At 43.7% G+C, this 19,631-nt stretch overlaps 1 protein-coding gene across 2 annotated transcripts in view; it reads left to right on the top strand.

Annotated features, from left to right (window-relative positions):
* Positions 1-19,631, top strand: part of ESRP1 (epithelial splicing regulatory protein 1) — an 80,877-nt gene that overhangs the window by 47,045 nt on the left and 14,201 nt on the right. The window contains exons 7-13 of one of the 2 annotated variants that reach the window (XM_075582706.1): positions 1,704-1,814; positions 4,064-4,196; positions 4,298-4,340; positions 5,160-5,461; positions 6,839-7,057; positions 10,966-11,164; positions 19,087-19,258. In XM_075582706.1, coding sequence (XP_075438821.1) covers positions 1,704-1,814; positions 4,064-4,196; positions 4,298-4,340; positions 5,160-5,461; positions 6,839-7,057; positions 10,966-11,164; positions 19,087-19,258 — 1,179 coding nt within the window. The remainder of the gene's footprint in view (positions 1-1,703; positions 1,815-4,063; positions 4,197-4,297; positions 4,341-5,159; positions 5,462-6,838; positions 7,058-10,965; positions 11,165-19,086; positions 19,259-19,631) is intronic. The other variant, XM_075582707.1, reaches the window with a different exon arrangement.

Genomic DNA, 19,631 nt, shown 5'->3' with positions numbered 1-19,631 from the left:
ACTTTGCCAATGTTTCGCCCAAAACGTTTCGAAACAAGTTCGAAATTTCATAAAAGGTTTGCTAGAACTTTTTAGCAAATAAAAGAATTTTGGGCAAAATTCAACCATTACTATCGAACATTTAAATTTTCTAGTGAATTGTTGAATTTCACCAGCGACTCTGCTGAACTACACGGCCCTATTTAGTAGCGTATCCAGCTACTCTTATACCTTCCGAAACATTCTTTTACGTCTGGGCTCTTCAACTGGTGCCCCGCTGGCCAAATGTGACCTGCAAGAAGGGCAATGGTGTGGCACTTAGTCTTGCTAATTGTATACCAGTTGCTTAGGCAGCAAAATGCAATGCTTCCCACAAACTCACTTTTAGGTTAAGGTAATGTAAATATATATGGTACAGATGTTAGAAATGCTTACAAAATGTTGCAATATAGAAAATATTAAGTCCATAAATGTACCTAAAATTACATTTCTATACATTTCTGGCCCTTCCAATCCTAAATGTTTTCTGATCTGGCACCTTTTGGGAACTTAATTGAAGAGCCCTGATCTGTACAAGTCGTAGATAGATGCCGGTGAATAACGCACCTGGGTATTATGCTAATACAAATATGCATATAGGCTTTCCCCAAGGTATCTCAGATGTGTTTACAGGCCCACGTGTTCTATAGATTAGTGTTTCGGGAGGTATAGAAGTCAATGGGGACGCTAATAAATAGGTCTCTCTGTCCCCTCTGTGTGTCCTGCTCCCACCCGACATCCTGAAATATGGGGTTTGCTGCAGTGGAGGCTTTTACTCTTCTTGCAAAATATATGAAAATTGTAATTAAAAAAAAATAATTAAAAAACGCACATTTTGCATGGTTTGCCAATATGGTCAAATGTTTCCAAATCTCTACTTTTTAATATAACTAAATATCAGTTTAAGGCTGTAACCATACAAGGCCTTTTTAAATAAAGTCTGTAGACTATTACTTGCCTTTGCTACCGGAGGTATCTGCTTCAACCCATTGCCTAGCAATGAAAGGGTCTGCACCATCCAGACTCTTGCGTTCTTCTCAAGGATGTCTTCTTTCTACCCCTTTTGTATCTAAAGCCCTCTCCCGCCTTAAACCTTTTTCACTGACTGCCCTACCCCTCAGTACCCGACTAGCAGCCTCTCTATCCACCTTTAAGACCCACCTTAAGACACACTTGCTTAAAGAAGCATATGAATAGCACTGTGGATATTCTGAACACATGATACGTAAGCTTGGCCCCCTGCAGACGCACTTACCAGAACTCCCTCCTACTGTCTCTGTACATTCTCCCTACCTAACAATTGGACTGTAAGCTCCTCGGGCAGGGACTCCTCTTCCGAAATGTTACTTTTAAGTATAAAGCACTTATTCCCGTGATCTGTTATTTATATTATCTGTTATTTATTTGATTACCACATGTATTACTACTGTGAAGCGCTATGTACATTAATGGCGCTATATAAATAAAGACATACAATACAATGCAATACAACATCCCTAAATTGTGTGGTCTTTTTTTAATTGAAATAATACATTTAACAACAATAATAATAATAATACATAGACTGATTTGGGCATGAATATAATAAAAAAAGAAATAGAGTCCTAATGTGTTTGTTTGCGTTAAAATAGTGTTTCCATGCAGACTCTGTATTAAATCTGTTTGTTTATATATTTATCCCACAGCAGTAAACTGGAGATCATTGATGATAACACCATTATTCGAGCGAGAGGGTTACCGTGGCAGTCATCGGACCAGGACATTGCCCGCTTTTTCAAAGGGCTAAACATTGCAAAGTGAGTTTACTCTTGGGGTATTATACTCTGCGGTGCAATGGGATGTAAAAGATTACCACTACAAAAATAACACCAAACCACTATTCTACTATTCTGTTGTGTACAGAAAAGTTAGTCCTGGGGCTATATTTATGTAACAGTGTTTCCCCCACCCGATCGCCGATAGGGGCCATTACAGGGTGTATGGTGCATATACCTGCTGGCAACAGGAGGGCTGAGTCGTCCGCCGATGGTAGTGGGAACACAGGAATAGGCTTCTGGGGTTCATACACCACATATCTCTTTAGCAGTGCAGCGCCTCCAGCTGCTGTAGGCTACAGGAACTGAAGGTGATCTTACACGGTAGAACTTATTACCTCTCCCCCAAGTAAGGTCACGCACCAGGCAGGAGATATATTGCAAACAGGAATGGTTTATTACTACACGATGCAGTAACTGTTACACGGCAGTCTTCTGCCGGATACAGCCTGTCGGGTCAGCTTTCACTGCAGATGGTCCCTTGACCACCACTACAGGCCAAGGGCACCCACAGCCATCCTAGCTCTTCCCCCACCTCCCTTGTGGAGGCAGAAGTATAATCACACTCCCTCTCCCCTGGAGGGAAGAGCACATGGGAAGGCCCCAGTCTCGATCTTCCAATTGTGTGACCTTCCTTCCTCAAGTGGGAAGGAACAACCTCCCAACTCTAGGGCGGTCCTGCGCTTAAGTATAGCCAGAAGGTGGGCACCCTGTTGTCCCAGCTACAACAGGTTGTACCACCCCCTGCTATCACTCAAGTGCAGTACCAAAGGTGAAGGGGAAACCCCCATACCAACTACTGGCAACCTGATAGTATCAGGGTTTACTGTCAGCCCTAGGGCAGAATAGTAGCCAGGGGTGGGGGAGTACCACGCTACACTTTTATATAAGGTAGTGTTTCTCAACCAGGGTGCCTGGGAAATCTTCTGTGTCATTAACCTCTGCCAAGGGTGCTGCAGCCCCAGGGAAAAACTCTGATGACTGTTCAGTGGCCATGGCCCACACTTTCTGGAACAGTAGAGACCGGGACGCTGTGCAGGGCCTACCCACTGAGCAGCTGACTTACTGGAGGTGTGTGGGAGGAAAGGGAAGAGTGGTGGCTTTGTGTGAGGCTGTGTTTGATGGTTTTGGGTGTACAAACAATGGCTTTGTGTGTAAAGAAGACAACGGGCGAGGTGGATGAATGGTGTTAATGATTTTAAGAAAGTGGATGAGTGTATGATGGTGGGTGAGTGTGGTGCATGCGTGTAAGCGAGGAGGGTCTGAGGGAGATCTGAAGAGGGTGCTGTAATAGGGACATATCAATGTTTGAGAGAAACTGCCTCTAAATTCAGACGGGGGCTGGTTAATTGCAAACAGGCAATTAACTAGAATCCATCTTGACACATTAGAGCTCTAAGGAAAGCCTCCATTTGGAAACAGGAGACAGATTTCCTGAGTTCACAATTGGGCTGACACAGGAAAGCAGAGAAGCCTGCACACAAAAACTGTCTTGAGCACCAAGGTGTGATGAGATCAAGAGACCCAGACACCTATATTTCCTGGACACAGAGGACCCAGGAACCTGCCAGAGACTGACATGGAGGGCCACCTGCTTAAGGTACCGCCTGAGACTTGGGGTGATAGGCTGGTAATGGGAATATCCCTCCAGTCCTGCAGATAGGGTCTGGGAAAGTAAGTTAGCCCTTACAAAGGGATAGGGGGTTGTTATTTTGTTATTGCCTGGATAAAGGAACAGGCTCAATAAAGCCAAGATATAATTGCATCCAAATTGTTCTCCATTATATGTACCTCTGCACACATCTCTTACAGGTGCCCATTTTTTTTTTAAATCCTTAAGGGGTATCCATGCTCAAAAAAGACAGAGAACTAGTGATCTAGACCAGAACTGTACAGTTTTTTGCTAATATAGCCATTATTTTATGTCCAGCCCTTGTGTCGATCTCAAGCACTTTTTTTTTATTATTGTTCACTTTTGAATCGTGAATTGTTGTCTTTCTCTGTGTACATCTGACCTGCCAAGTCTTGCTCACTATTTGTGAGTTTCACTTATTGGAAGCTTATAAGCATCAGTGTTTACCAGTTGCTTCATTGAATTCAATAAAGCCTCACTCTTTCAACTCCACATGTATCCATTGTTGTATCATTTTGTTTGAGTCAGAACACATATTAGTCTTTGGAAGGTAATGTGTACGTGTGTACCAATTAGTGTCCCTGTTTTACCTTTGAAGGGGTGGTGCGGCCCTCTGTCTCAATGCTCAGGGCCGAAGGAACGGAGAAGCCCTAGTTAGGTTTGTAAATGAAGAGCACAGAGACCTAGCTCTGCAAAGACACAAGCACCATATGGGGAATCGGTACATCGAGGTACGTTCTCAGAGAGAGGTTATCATGGGTGGGGCGTTGGTGGCAATGGGGAGTTTGGAGATCTAACAAACCTTAATCACATGATTGCATTCCCTTTTCAGGTGTATAGAGCAACCGGAGAAGATTTTCTCAAAATAGCTGGAGGTAATTCTTTGTTTAAGTAAAGCAGGATACTGCGACTTCTATTAATGTACTGTACATACTGTAGTTACACCAAAATGAAAGCATTTAGCAATGCCACACATAATACAAAATGTTTGGTTTCAGAATTAATATGTTTACTAGTTTTGTAAGTTTCAGCTACAAAATCTTTTGCCAATTTAAGTCAGAAAATGTAACTTAGCAGCCACCATGCAATAAGCTATGCATTCTGATGGGGAGACCTAAGTTATGGAGCAATTCCTCCAAAATAGTTTCATTGCCTTCAATAATATTTTTCAAATATTTTTTCCAAAATGAAAATGACTGAAGTATCTGAACAGGGCGAAAAGGCAAAAAGACAAGACCATGTGTGCCAGAAAACGTAACATTTTGGACTGATTGATCGAAACCACACATTGCTAAATTGTAGAAAGAAACAAAGCAACATTTTCTTCAAATGCTATAAGGAAAAAATCAACTATGTGGCTAAATACCCAAAATAACATTAAGTTAAACACAAAAAGCATTAGGAACATTTACATGTTTGTGGCTATTTTTTTGTCGTTTTCACTGCTAAGCCAGCCTGCAATATACTGCAAATAAGTTTCATGCCCAGAAAGTGATTAAATCTTTAAACATATATCCCATGGCCATGCCTTAATCTGCAATCATGGGCAATGCATCAGCAACATCTACATAGCTACTTTTTGCTATGCAGGACATAACACTACGAGTTCTGAACCTCTCCACTGCACCAATGCAGAGGTTAGAGAGCTGTCCTTTGTTAAACCGCAAGCTCTTGACCTGTGCGTTATATTCCAGGTACCTCCAATGAAGTGGCTCAGTTTTTGTCCAAGGAGAATCAGGTGATTGTGCGCATGCGGGGCTTACCTTTCACTGCCACCCCAGAAGAAGCGCTGGCATTTTTTGGGCAGCACTGCCCCGTCACCGGAGGGAAGGAGGGGATCCTTTTTGTGACCTACCCTGACGGCAGGCCGACAGGAGATGCGTTTGTGCTGTTCGCGTGTGAGGAATACGCGCAGAATGCGCTGATGAAGCACAAGAACTTGCTGGGCAAGCGATATATTGAACTCTTCAGGAGCACAGCAGCAGAGGTGCAGCAGGTCAGTGAAATGACAACATAAAAGAATCCACTGTTACTAATCAATTTTTTTAAATTGTGCTACGTTGCACTGAACAAACCACTTTACAGACACAATGATTCCATGACCTGAGGATCTTTATAATCAAATTAAAATCTAATTCTGGTGCAGGAAGCACAGAGCGATAACCAGACTTGCTGAGGGTCGCAAGGTGCTGCTTGGCAATGAGGTGGCAACAGGTCCTCCCATTGTCGGTGTTAAAGTTGCAATTGCAGATATTTAAAAAAAAAAAGAGAGAACTTCTGGTCTGTTTATATTGGAATTTATAAGACCGTTACAAAAAAAGCCAGTAAATATAAATACAACTTGTGGTGCATTTGCATGTCTCGGACAGTTCTGTAACCATGTAATTCCCCATTATCTCTTGGGAAACTGCTTCCACTGCAAACAGGGATTCTGGGTAATGATATGCAAATAAGCACTCACAGGGAGTCGCTCTTTACTCCTTACCCATTTTAACATGGATCCCTATAAGCTTATGCCTGCCATATTACACCACTATTTCAGCATCGCCTCGGTTAAAGAAATGCATAGCCAGTAACCCTACTTACAGACGGCTGTTTCAGACTTTTGAGTCTCATCAGTGTGAGGTTGGTTGCTGGCTATACAACGTCAAGCTGGAACGTGGGTATCACCAGACATGATACAAATAGCCTATGTATTCTATACTGGACTCCAAGAAGTAACTGGCCAGCTTCCTCTTTCAACTTTTTATTTTAAGACGGTTAGATTACATTTGGTGCTTGTGATCTCTCTCTACGGTATTGCAATGCTAAATATGTAATTCTGCTCCCCAATAAAATCCAGCTTGCTGTTTAAGTCCTCCTCAGACTTCTTCACAGAATAGGTAGCTTCAACTTACTAGTGCAGATGTGAGGGGGACAATTTTTTTTTATATATTATAAAATTAATTATTATATTACTTCACTGGAAATATTACACTATATTTGTTATTTGTATGCATTTTTTTCCCTTACATCATCTACACTATGTTGGATATATACTTTTTTTTTTTTTTTAAGAATCTGTAAAAAGCTTTTATCTATATCGGTGGTTTTCAACCTTTATTTTTGGTTAAGGAACCCTATCATTATATTATAAAATTCTGCGGACTCCAACTATCTCTAATAGCATGTCTGAGGCTAGATGCATTGTAAGGAACCCCAACCCTCTCTAATACTGCGTCTGAAGCTAGATGCATTGTAAGGAACCCCAACCCTCTCTAATAGCGTCTCTGATATCAGATGCATTGTAAATTCTGCTATCAATGAACTAATCAATTCATTATCAAGCTGATTGTTTTTTTTAAATTTCTTTTTTATTGTGCTTTGTGTGCAGGTTCTGAACAGATACTCTTCTGTTCCTCTAATCACACTTCCAACTCCTCCAATCATTCCTGTACTACCTCAGCCATTCATTCCTCCGGTGAATATTCGGGACTGCATACGCCTTCGGGGGCTTCCTTATGCTGCCACCATTGAGGACATCTTGGAGTTCTTGGGGGAATTCTCCGCTGATATCAGGACACATGGCGTCCACATGGTGCTGAACCATCAGGTAGGCACTGGGCTCTGAGGGAAACCTGGCCATCGGTAACCTTATCCCATGCAGCCCACAGGGTCTGACATTCATATGATGTAGAAGACCAGAACGTACATTCTGAAGCCACTGTTCTTCAAATGTGGAGAACGCTGAACATTTTACAAGTGAATTGTCATTTCATGGATTACCTTAAAAATATGATGAATTAAGTAGAAATAGCCGTGTTAGTCCAATTGTGATAGTGCAGAGTAAATAAGTACTTCAGTATTGGGTGTAACCTTTTTTTTTTAATTTGGACCAACAATTGATATTATAAGACAAGCTTTCCAGAGTTCTCTGAGGAAGAGTGAGAAGTCTCGAAAGTTGGTCTTATAATATCAATTGTTAGTCCAAATAAAACGGCATCGCCTAATGCTGACGTAAAAATAGGATGTAATTCAGCAGAATCCCAACCTACTTGGTGAATGTAAATAAAAATAGTATGGCTGTGTTTGGCATCTACTGGGGCCATGTTAAAGTAGCAATCCCATAGTTTGCTGTTTGCACCTGTTCATTACTTCACTGGCATCAGCTGTCACCGTAGCAACCTCTGTTGTCTTGCGTGTGAATGGCAGCAGCCATATTAAACACCGTGGCAAATTTTCAGCAACTGATCTCCAGAGTTCAACAGAATTTAGGAGGGGGGTGGGCGGTCTAGAGACATAAACTGGTTGTGGTTTAGTCCTTAAAATGTTTTGCCAATTTTTCTCTAATTTCCCACATTTTCTAAAATGTTGCTGTAGTTTTTTGTGTTAATATTTGCCCAGTTCTGCCAGATTTTGATTATTTTTTTTTAAAAGAATCAAGGTCACATAACCAATTTGACCTGCACCCTAGGATCACATGTTCCGGCAACACATTTTTGGAGATCTTTTCAGTTATTTCTCAAAGGGGGGGGAGGATGGCAGGAATTGTGTAAAAAATTGCACCGATTGCGAACATTTCGCACCTCTAGTGGGATTACTAAAAACTGCAGCACAAGAACTTTACAATGGTGAATAGAGTGGATTATTGTTTTCTGAATGTAATGGCAACGCAATAATAGAAGTCTCACGTTCAGCCCATCATCAGCTGCCCTGAGGATTCTGGGAAATGTCACTTTCTACGTTTTTTGTTGTTGTAAAGGAGGCTCTTGAAGAGAGCAACTGGCCATTTTATTTAATTTACTTGGAGCACTTAAGCCAACAAAAATAAGATTTTGATTTTGAGAAAGAAGATACAGTATCTTGTCTGTGGATGCTCTATTAATAAAAACCAGGGGAAAAACAAAACAAGGTAGGAGAACATAGTTCAGTAATAGTGCTCTAAAGACCTTAGATGTTGGACATAAATAATGCATTGATTTCTTGATTGAAGAACGGAAATAGGCTGGGTTAAGGTGTATAAATGAGTAGTGAGGTATGTGGGTGAGCGTATATGTCTGGGACCTTAATAAAATGTCCTGGTGAGTGTGGGTAATGGAGATATATGAGCCCCACCCCCTCACTGCCAATGTGGACTGGGTCTGACAAACGACTGATAACACCGATAAAGATACCTCAAAGTACCAATAAAGTACCAACTCGCGTGACCATGCCCATAATGCCTTCCAAGGTGCGTGCTTCTGCAGGTTGAGTAAAGGTCAGGTAGCCACGAATGCATCCCTGCATTCGTGGCTACCTGAAAAACAAAACAAACAGGTGCACACCATAAGCTTCCCAGCTTCTGGCAGTGAAAGGGTTATGATGCTGGTTGATGTTTCCTGTGCTAAATACTTCCAGTACTTTTCTTTCCCTGTCCAGCCTATTTACACGTGCGTCTGGTGGAATCTTTGGAGATTACAATCTCTATTAAACTGCATAAGGGAGTAGTCTGCATGCAGAATGTAATCCCAAATCTTAAACTCAAACCCCCCAAATCTACTATATGTTCCAATGTAACAATGGGAGTACTACTGGCAATGGGCCCTTGATGGACAATGGGAAACATACCCATGTATGTGGCACTACAGGCAAAGGGTATTTATTTTCCTACAGTAATCTAAGGCTTTATAAACTGCATGTTTAGCGTTAATCTCAACCCTCCCCCCAATGACTCAAATACGTAATATTTGGAGGTTCTGGGTAATTTTAATGAAAAGGGTTGACTTCTACCAGTGACACTCCTATGAAGTCTGAGACTGGTGATGCTAAAAATCAGTTCAAATTGGAGTTTCAATCTAATAGTTTTGCAGATGTAGGACCATATTTAAGCTGCCGGAAGGTGTCTCATGGAAAATGACCACTTAGTAACTATGGGGCTTTGTCCTTATGGCCTAATTCCACTCCTCCCCCTCCCCCTCCCTGCTCAAAGAAATTACACTATTAGTTATAACCGCATATACATGACAACTGCAGTGATCAAAACTCAGGCAAAATATAATCTTGATCATTTTTCAAAACCTACAAAAACGTTTGACCGTGAATGTTCCAACAAAGCTGAAAAACGATGGAGAATTCCATAAAGACGTACGTGAGTATGAAGAACAATCGAAAAGGACATTTCGTTTTAAACAAAAGTACCCACGTTATATGATCACCATCATTAAAACATCCTATATGTTTGCTCCATGGTTCCCTTTATATTCCATTTTGCAGTCTCGCCCTAGGATTTTCAGTGCGGTTTCTTCTTAGTTGTTTTGTAACCTGTGGAATTTGCACAGAAGTTTGTCTACTTTTGATAAATTAATGAAATATTTGACAAATGTGTAGCTTGAGGCCACTTAGTTAAAAGCTGTGGCGATTTTTAATGATTTGCATGAATAGCCGATGACGTCTACATGTCTGCAATATTACAGTAACTATCTTTGAATGATATTTCTTTCACTTTCTTGCTACCAGAGTGGAATGCAATGGTTGGAAAATGAGTGCATTGCAGACCCATTTGGAAGTGATGGCATTTATAGTATGTCATCAATGGGGATTCCAGTATAATTAAAACCCAGCATTGTATGTTCACCTGCTCCTGAAAATGAACAGCATTAACCAGGTTTGAGACAGCGGAGTGTTTCTAGCTAGAGAGTAAATGTATTGTTGTTACTAATACACTCCATGGATTCTACAACCTGTGGATGGATTTGTAAAATCCAATCCGCGGATTCAGCAATTTGTTGACAGATTCTTAAGGATCCGCCAACGGATTGCTGAATGCGCGGATCGGATTCTACAAATCCGTCCACGGGTTGTATCCAATGGCGGATTTTGATGAATCCGCACGGGTTGAAACCGACCAAATCCATTTGCAGATTTTACACCGCAAAACAGATTTTGGGGGTAACATCAGCGAAAATCTGGGAAACGGATTTGGGCAGATTTGCCCATCTCTACTCCTTACTCCCATTGTTCATCATTCTCAAAACATTTGTGATGAAACAATGTCCTTTTATTTGGAGCTGTTGATGAATGTATTGTAGCTTTTCTATGTAGAATGTATGTGCGCAAAGAATCCCAGCTCCACAGGGCTCACATTATAATGGTAGTACCTGACGCAGATGGCGATTGTGGTGAATTGCCCAAGGTCAAAAGGAAACTGGGACGCAAAGACTGCATTGTTATCACTAGGCATCTCCCAAATTACTTTGTCTCAAGAAAGAAACAAGAGCACTGGACAAGTGTTTTTTATTAAAGGGGTCTGTTTAAACCCCTGAATCCTCATGTCAAGTCACTGGCGTAAGAGTGTAGCTCTTGACCGCTTGCCTAGAAAATATACTAGCACAGGTATTCCCTTATCCTGTGACATTATTCTTAGATGTGATTAGTCTGTTTCTTTATTCCCATTACATCTCAAACTCTCTCTCTTACTAGGTGTGATAATAGGAGGACCTGCTAATATGTAACCCTCCTCGTTTCATTTTAATTGGCCTTTAGGGACGTCCATCGGGAGACTCCTTCATCCAGATGAAATCATCAGAGCGAGCTTTTCTGGCAGCGCAGAAGTGTCACAAGAAGACCATGAAGGACAGATATGTGGAGGTGTTTCAGTGCTCCGCCGAGGAGATGAACTTTGTCTTAATGGGGGGAACGTTAAATCGCAATGGCTTGTCCCCACCGCCATGTAAGTTACCATGTAAGTTTGGCTGTGGGTCTTGCCGCTTCTCTTCGCTTTGAGCTGGTAGGTGCTGGAGCTACTATTTCTTACTGGGTTTTGGCTTTTTATTGAGACCGATTTTTCTGATTTATTCAATGCCTTTTTTTCTTTTCTCTTTTTTTTTTTTTTTTTTTTTTTAAGTTTGCAAATCAAAAACTGAAATTCTCTTTTGGTGGGGGATTTTTCAGGACATAAATGGGATACCTATTATATTTATTTGTAACCTCTTTGCTTTTGGAAGGGCCTGCAACACGTACCTGCACATTGCAGGTCTCTCTAGCAGAGATGGGGTTCATCTACATCCTTGATTTCCTTTTCCTGGTTAAGTAATTGGACTTCTAAACCTTTCTAAATTGAGCACTGATGCTAACAGCAAATGCTAGAGGTGCAGTCCTACTTGCCTGTACCAAATATTGGTTTATTTTCTTCACACCAATGACCTACTTGATCATCCCAGCCACCAATGGTTTTATATTTTGTCGGGATATTGATGTAAAATTATACACTTTGGGGACTCTAAAAAAAAATAGACTCTGATGCGAATATCTGTAGAACTGATATGTAAATCATCGCTGGTCCTGGAAACATTGCCGTGTTCATCCCTGATATACCCACGTGCCTCTAATCACAGCAGTATGAAAAGGACATTATATTACGTGCTTTTTGCAATGTTGTGTTAATGTTGTAGCACCCCTTGTGAGACAGAGTAGATTAATTTAGCCCATTGCCGTGTGTCGTGCAATGATTAAACAAGAAGGATGGGTGGTGGTTTGCAATTGAGCAGAGTAAACACGTAAAAAAGGAGCAGTTTTAGCAGTGGGGAGAGCTTTTATCTACGAGCCGCTCTAAGTTTAAAGTGGGACTACACCTTTAAATTGTCTGTATACCGAACCCAAGATAAAATTCATGAGTGCTGTGTCTGAATTCAAGACATGTTTAAGCAGCAATCCATAAATATTGATGTCAACAAGAACTATGGAGGGGGCTTCCTGTATATGACCATTTATGTAATTACTCTGGAAGCCTCCTGTTTCAAGAAAGAGATACTTTGTGTTAGTATCCTCCCTATGTTAAGAGAAAAAGTAGCTGCTAGCAAATTGTTTATCACCAAGCCACTAATAAAGGCAACAGTGAAGCACATAGCATGTACTCTGGTCTGGGACACGGGTACATCAAGTCACTTTTCCTAAGAAAGGGTGCTGGCACTGGGCCATTTATTTTTACCCCACTTCAAAGACAGTGCATTTAGCATTATGCCACACAGTTTCTAAATTGGAAGGCAGACTTGTTCAGAAATGAAGGCCTCGTTTCTAGAATGTTATCTGCTAGGTTTACTGTAGTTCCGTGTTCTAGATCTAGAATACGACACCCTAGGTTTAACCATGTCCCTGGCTTTAGAATACGATCATTTAAACGTATTTATCTCCCTTAATATAGAATAAGATCACTCCGATTTAATCATGTCCCTTGTTCTAGAATAAGCTTTCTCGGTATACAGCTTTTTAATAGTGTGCCTTTGCTGTAACATCAGTGCTTTATGTAATGCCATGCTCTTGCTCTTGGATACCTGGTTAAATGTCCTATACTGATATATTACTAATGGTCTGAGTAGTTTTTATAACTGCCTTAGGGGTACACAAACTAATACATTTTAGATCTGATTTGTACCATGATAAGACTTGAGTCAGCAGCCACACCTTATCGTATGATGGAAAGAAAAAAAACAAGTTAATACTCTTGACTTTGGCTCATTTAGTAAGGCCTGATGCTGTTTTTTCTTTAAGAGATCCCTCCACAAGAACATTACCCGAGGAGCTCCTTAGACAATACAACAGTATTCAAAACGTTACCAGTTCTGTCGTTGTGTGGCTGCGTATCCAGTCATGGATCCAATAGTCACCTTCGTTGTTGTGGGAAAAAAAAGAAAAGTGGGCACTGCTCCGACGATGGGATTTTAAATATATCCCTTTATAGATGGCTTAATAATGTTCCATATACCTTTTGAATTAATTTGCGAGTATATTGGCTCAAAATACTTGATGCAACTTTTTAGAACTGATTGACTGTCCCCTGTGGTCTTGCTAGTTTTCATGGGGTTTCTCTGCTGCTCCTTACCAGAGCTTCCTGCCCTGCAATCTGTGCTATTTTCTACCATGGTCACGTGGTCTGCTGAATTGTACAAGGCGGCGCACACTCAACACCCACTGCCACTCTCAGGTGCCACCTATGATACTCAGGGCCGCCAACAGCGGGGGACAAAGGGCACTTTAAAAAAAAAAAAATTTTAAAAACCCGCTGCGCCGGGTCTCCCAGTTGCCAGCGCCGGAAGTAGGTTGGCTTATGCTTCCGGCGTGAGAGGGGGGCCCGGCGCGCGGGAGCAGCATTGGCCATTGGGAGACAGGTGTCTCAGCGGGGCCGACGGCCCCCCGCAGCCCCTGCCAACTAATCCCCCCCACGCCACCACCTCCCCCCCGCAGCCACCGGGCCAAAACTGCCAGTCCCCGCCGCCGCAGCAGCATTGGGGCACCGCCACCCCCCTGAGCATTGGGCCAGCATCGGCCCCACCCCTGCAGCACACCGGGAGCAGCAACCAGCTGTAACCAGCCGCCGGGCCCCTCGCAGCACCGCCACCCCTTCCACGCAGGATCGGGCCGTTCAGCCGCGAGACACCCCCGTATTTATACCCTGGGGGTTTGCTTGCATCCCTGGCCTATAACAGGGCAGGTCTGGATACTGACAGGATATCACATTCAGCATTTGACCCAACCAGTATCCACCCCTCAGGCTGACACTTTTTGGCTGTTGCTAGGCCTGCCCTTGGATACATCAAGTGCATCTAAGGTTATGCTTATAGTAACGGCAATATCAGGCTGCGGTCGCTGTAAAAATAAAATTGAGATGACTTCCAGCGATCGCGACCAAGCCGTCGCTTCGTTGCGCCGTCGTGTCGTGCTTACTATAAGCGCACGCGACCGCGGCAATGCATTTGTTTTGACGTGACGTCACTGTCACTCTAAGCGCAGCCTAAGGCTGCAAAAGCACGTAAGGCCTTTCTAAAGGTATTAACCCATCCACTGACAGCACGTAACAGGACTTACACTGGTAGGGCCCAGGAAAATAAGTAGCGGCCAGGAGCCTATGCTATATTCTCCCCCTGGTGAAATTCCAACAACCGCGCTTGGACTACAGTAGGCGTAACATCCCAAACCTAAACACAAAATGCATTAACATCTGCATACATTAATACATTGCAATACAACAGTACCATTACAAATATCCATCCCCAACTGCAACCTGGATCTAATGTGAGTGGTACTAGGGCTACCTCAGTAGTAGTGGCTGGATCAGGCTTCTTAACCATATTGCCCTGACTGTCAGGTACTTTGACAGAGTAGCACCTCCTTTTCCCAGACTGAGATATATATACTCCACTCTGTGTAGGTGTATGTTTCGGCCTACTACCCACAGTTTAATTAGGTGATTAGCCCTGTCAAAGTCACAGAAATGGGAGCCTCTAGTAGTTTTGACTAAGTGTGCTATTATAGCTTCCTCCATCCACTCCATTCTGTGGGCCTCTGCACTCCTCATGAGATTCTCTGGGAGATAAGGATACTCATATCCCATCTTACGAAACCTCTGAACTAATACTCTCTCTGCCCTGCTGTACTTAATCAGGCCTTTTTCGGTGGCTGTACCGGGTAGCACCCAAAACACTGACCCTTCCCATAATGGTGGTTCAATGGTCGTTTCCCTAACCGGAGATAAGGCAGTCACTGACCCTGACAGACTACTCTTAGCTGAACCCTTCTGTACTGGTTCAAACTTGCATTCCTCCTCCTGTTCCACCCGATCTAACCCATGGCACAGACCTCCCAACAGCTGATACAGGCATAACATGCACGGCAGACATATTATCACACTTTACATTGCTGTGTGGGGCCACCAGACTCACCGGGGACAAGGGTCTAGGAGTCAGGGGTCTTACACTAGGACTGGTGTTGGTAGTGGAAGACGGGACAAAATGGGCAGGTTGGGCCGTGGTTTGGGCAACTAGGGACAGTCTAACGTCTCTAAGGAGAAAACTTTTGCGAGCCTCCCCCAGAGGAGCGATAGCCATGTTCACAGTCCCGGCTAGGTTCAGATGACCACGACCTTTAGCCTTTAAGAAACATGCCTCAGCCAGGGCATTAGCAGTGAGAAAGTCTCGTTCTTCCTTCTGTTCTCTGCAACGAAAGAGGAAGGGTTCCACAGCGGACCTGTCACTCACCGGAACGGCAGCGGTAGCAGGTAAGCCCATCAGGCCAGACGTCATTGCGGCCTTCTCTTCTCCCGGTGGAGGAGCTGTCATTGTGGTTACCTCACCAACATCTGGGGTGGTGCCGGCCAGCACTTCACGAGGGAATTGCTCCAGCAGCCTCGGCACGTCATAGTGGCGCTCTGCCGCGGTCATGTAGGCTGCAGCTCAAGCACAAGCCTCACGCATCTCTTCTCTGCGACGCAGGTACAAGTTGGCAGCCCTCTTGCACGCTATCCCAGTGTTGATCGACACTCCGTATCTCCATGGGTCTACTGGTCACGATTACCGGTTCCAGCAGTTCCGCAGTAGACTCGGTTACGTTGGAGGAGGTCTCGGCGGGCACCTCATAGACATCATCAGCCTCATCATCGACACACCAACGGCGATCACCTCAGCAGGTTTCTCCCTTTCGGAGCAGCTTTCTGGAGCGTCCGCAGAATGCACCTCGCAGTTTGCGGGTGGAGCTTCTTCACGGGGCTCAGACGGTTGGCTACTTGGCGTAGGTGTCACACCGGACATGGTAAGGGGCAGCTCTGGTGGTGGGGTGGCATTGGGCACGTTCCGGAAGGCACTCACCCATGATGTAGGGCCTAGAAGGGAACCCTCTTTCCGCCCCACATGGCAAACGGAGTGTAGCTCCATATTCAGCTCAGCTTCTTGATAGTCCATCACCATTTGTTAATCAGGGTAGAACAGTTCGCACACCATTGTTCGATAATGCTGAGTGGCATCGCCGGCAGATCCTTGAGCTAGTGCAGTCAGCTTGCGCACCAAGGTGTAGAGCGTCTGCAGCTCTTCTGTGCTCATGTTTGGGCAATAAATTCTCCTCTGGTTTAGCCGCATGAATGGCACACGACATACCGGGCAACTCCCCATCTCTTGAAGCTGTCCCCTGAATGATTACACAGTGAGCAAACTCCTAGCAAAAGAGTCTCCTGTGAGTCCTTCAGCACCAGGACTCCTCCGGTCAGTTCACACAATTGACCAATTTCTTCCATAGTGGATAGGATGAAGCAGCTCTGCATACACGTCAGTGCTGTTAGAGTACACATGGAATCTGGCTCTTCACATCCTGGTTGCTCCGTTAAGGCACACCCAACTCCTCCCCCTGGTGAACACGATAGTCCAATAAGGCGCGAGGGTGGGGTTTCAGCAGTTTGCGCTGTTTTCTGCAAACTGAGTCCCAGCAAAAGCTTGCAACTGCATGCAACTTCTGCAAAAACACCATGGGGCTTCCCGGGTGTGGCGGAAATTGCCATTTTGAGGTAGTTAACAGACCATGCGGCTCCCAGTTCTCTGGAAACGCCATTTTGTAATCCACTATGCTATGGATATTTTCTTTTCTGTAGGGTAACATCCCCTGGCAGACAAAACCCCTGTAAAGCACATTTCACTTTTAACACACACAGACCAGTTCTCTACGATATTTTGTGCTTGGAAACTGCTACTAGTAACGTGGTAACGCCTCAAATGGAAAGTTCTGGGCAACCTTTACCTACAATCTCAGTCCCACCTTCCTCGGATGATACCCACCATTACTCTTGCGCCACCCCGTCTGAACCCTGGCACCATAGTCTCTTTCAGAAGCTCCTGGACCGCGGCCACTAGACACCCCCTCCAGACGCCCTATGTGCCAGCCGGCAGGGTGACATAGAACAGGATTTGTAGCTTCTTGTCCCAACCAAAATATCCTTTAGGGGCAGTGCAGGCTGCAGCTTCTGTCAGATAAAAATCCCCTTCACACCATACCTCTCCCCCTCTCATACTTCAGTACTGGAACTGTAAATGCACTTTCTCTCTTTGATTTCTTCTGCTGGTAAACCTGTCCTGTGAGCATACTCTCAAAGATCTTACCTGCGCCTCCATTTGTAGCCCCATTACCCACACCCTAAGTGAGATTTGGTCTGCTACTCCATTAGTACTGTGGTGTGGTGCGTACCTGAGGTAACAGGAGGGCTGAGCACTTCCGCGGTAGTGTGGGGAATCATCAGGAAAGGTTCACAGGGTACCTTTGTTCATTGGTTGCAGCGCCTCCAGTCAGCATGGATCCTCTGGATAGTAGGATGGCCCAGACTGACACCTTTCTTTAGCCCAATACAGTGAATCACACTGGTATCTGGTTCCATGGTATTTATTGCATTGGTTAAGATCTTATTGCAGGTACATCTCTTTCCTTAAGAAGGTCACTTCAAGGCTTGAGGCCCATCCAAGTTTCCTCCTGCATGGTGCTCCTCCTGAGGCCTTCTAGTGAGACCCAGGGTAGCTGGTACTCACTCCACAGAGGGAGGAAAGAGACACACCCACTTTTGGGAAAGTGCCAGTATTTTATACCCTGGGGTTTTCTTGTAACCCTGGCCTATAACAGGGCAGGTCTGGATACTGACAGGCCATCACATCCAGCATGTGACCCAACCAGTATCCACCCCATCAGGCTGACACTTTCTGGCTGTTACTAGGCCCGCCCTTGGATACATCAAATGCATCTAAGACTGCAAGAGCACACAAGGCCTTTCTGAAGGAATTAACCCATCCACTGCCTGCACCTAACAGGACTTACACTGGTAGGGCCCAGGAAAATAAGTACCAGCCGGTAGGCTATGCTACACTAGCATACTTCTTTCCTGCAGACAGCCCTCTGAAACCTCCTTTAGAGGAAGCTGAAAGGGTGACCTCCCTTCTCTTTCTTCATCCTCCCTTCTTTCTCCTCTCTTAGTGTGCATCTGCAGTCCAGTGGTCTCTAACTAAACTCAATCAGATATATAGGTAGAGGGGTGACCCCCAAAGTCCAAACATTCTCCAGTCCCAGCCTGTTAAAGGGATGATTCTGTTAACTCCCATTCAAATCAATGAGCGTTTTTGGTCGATCGTACGGAGTTGCACCGCTTCAAAGTTTATACAATCGGCCCCCTAAATTGAGACATACTCTCTAGGAATTCATGACGGTCCAGCTGAATTCACAACAGCTGACAACGCTGTGCTTAAGTGAAAAGGACTTGGTTTGTGTATCGGTAGAGGAAGAAACAGGCACATAGTGCTTAATTGGTGGGGAGGGAGAGCCTTGTGCTATTTCTCTGGTTCTAGAATCCGTGCAATAGAATAAGCTCATATTCTCGGGAACTACTGAATGCAAAATTGTATGGCGTGTATGTATAAAAACCATTGCCTTTTTTTTTAAATTGCACCAATAATTTTAAAGGTGTAATGACTTTAAAAAAATTACTTTCAGTGACCCAGTAATGCAAGATGATAATCTAAACAATATTCAGTGCTTTGATTTTAAGTTTTTAACATCTCTGCTTAAAACTCATGTTACAAACCATGGATCAAAACCCAGCGGCAGCCACTGTGTTCTGTCCTCTAAAATATAAAACGTGCATGTGGATACCTTTGGAGTCCTACATCGTCCCAGAGAGAGGTTAAATCACTGTACAGATATAAATAAAGGAACAGAATATCAAGGACTACAGATGGAATAAATCAATATAAATCATACTTTGTTATATCTGTTTCCCAAAAAATGGACAAGTTTGTCATCACTTTTGCAGAGGACATCTCTGTAGAGTCATACTGTACATTTTGTATTACTACTTTTTTTCCCCACTAGGTTTATCTCCTCCATCCTACACATTCCCAACACCTGCCACTGTTATTCCTTCTGAAGCGGCCGCTCTCTACCAGCCCTCCCTGCTATTGAATCCTCGGGGTTTGCAGCCGTCTGCATCATATTACCCAGCTGGCGCCCAGCTGTTTATGAACTACACTGCATACTACCCAAGGTAAGACTCACAACAGAGAGGAACATGAAAGGCCGTGGTAAGGAAGGATGACCTCAAAGTGTCAAGCGTATTCTCTTTTATGTCCTCTGTCTTTCCACTATATATTGGTCAAAGACCTAACCCATCTAGTTTTATTTTTTTTAATATCCATAATTTAATGAAAATGAATTGATTACTAAGCCGTGCGTGTGTGTGTGTGTGTGTGTGTGTGTGTGTGTTTTATATAGCGAAAACACTCCTAAATGTTTCTCTATCAAGGGTGGACCTAATTTTGGCCCATTTAGTTTGTATGTAGCATGATTATTCTTGCTTCCCAAATGCATAAACGTTATATTTATTTGTTTTAAACCTCATTTGCCATTTAACTGCCAAA

This window comes from Ascaphus truei, chromosome 2 (assembly GCF_040206685.1).
Source record: "Ascaphus truei isolate aAscTru1 chromosome 2, aAscTru1.hap1, whole genome shotgun sequence".
In the NCBI taxonomy this organism is placed as follows: Eukaryota; Metazoa; Chordata; class Amphibia; order Anura; family Ascaphidae; genus Ascaphus; species Ascaphus truei.
This window is presented reverse-complemented; position numbering and strand designations above follow the sequence as displayed.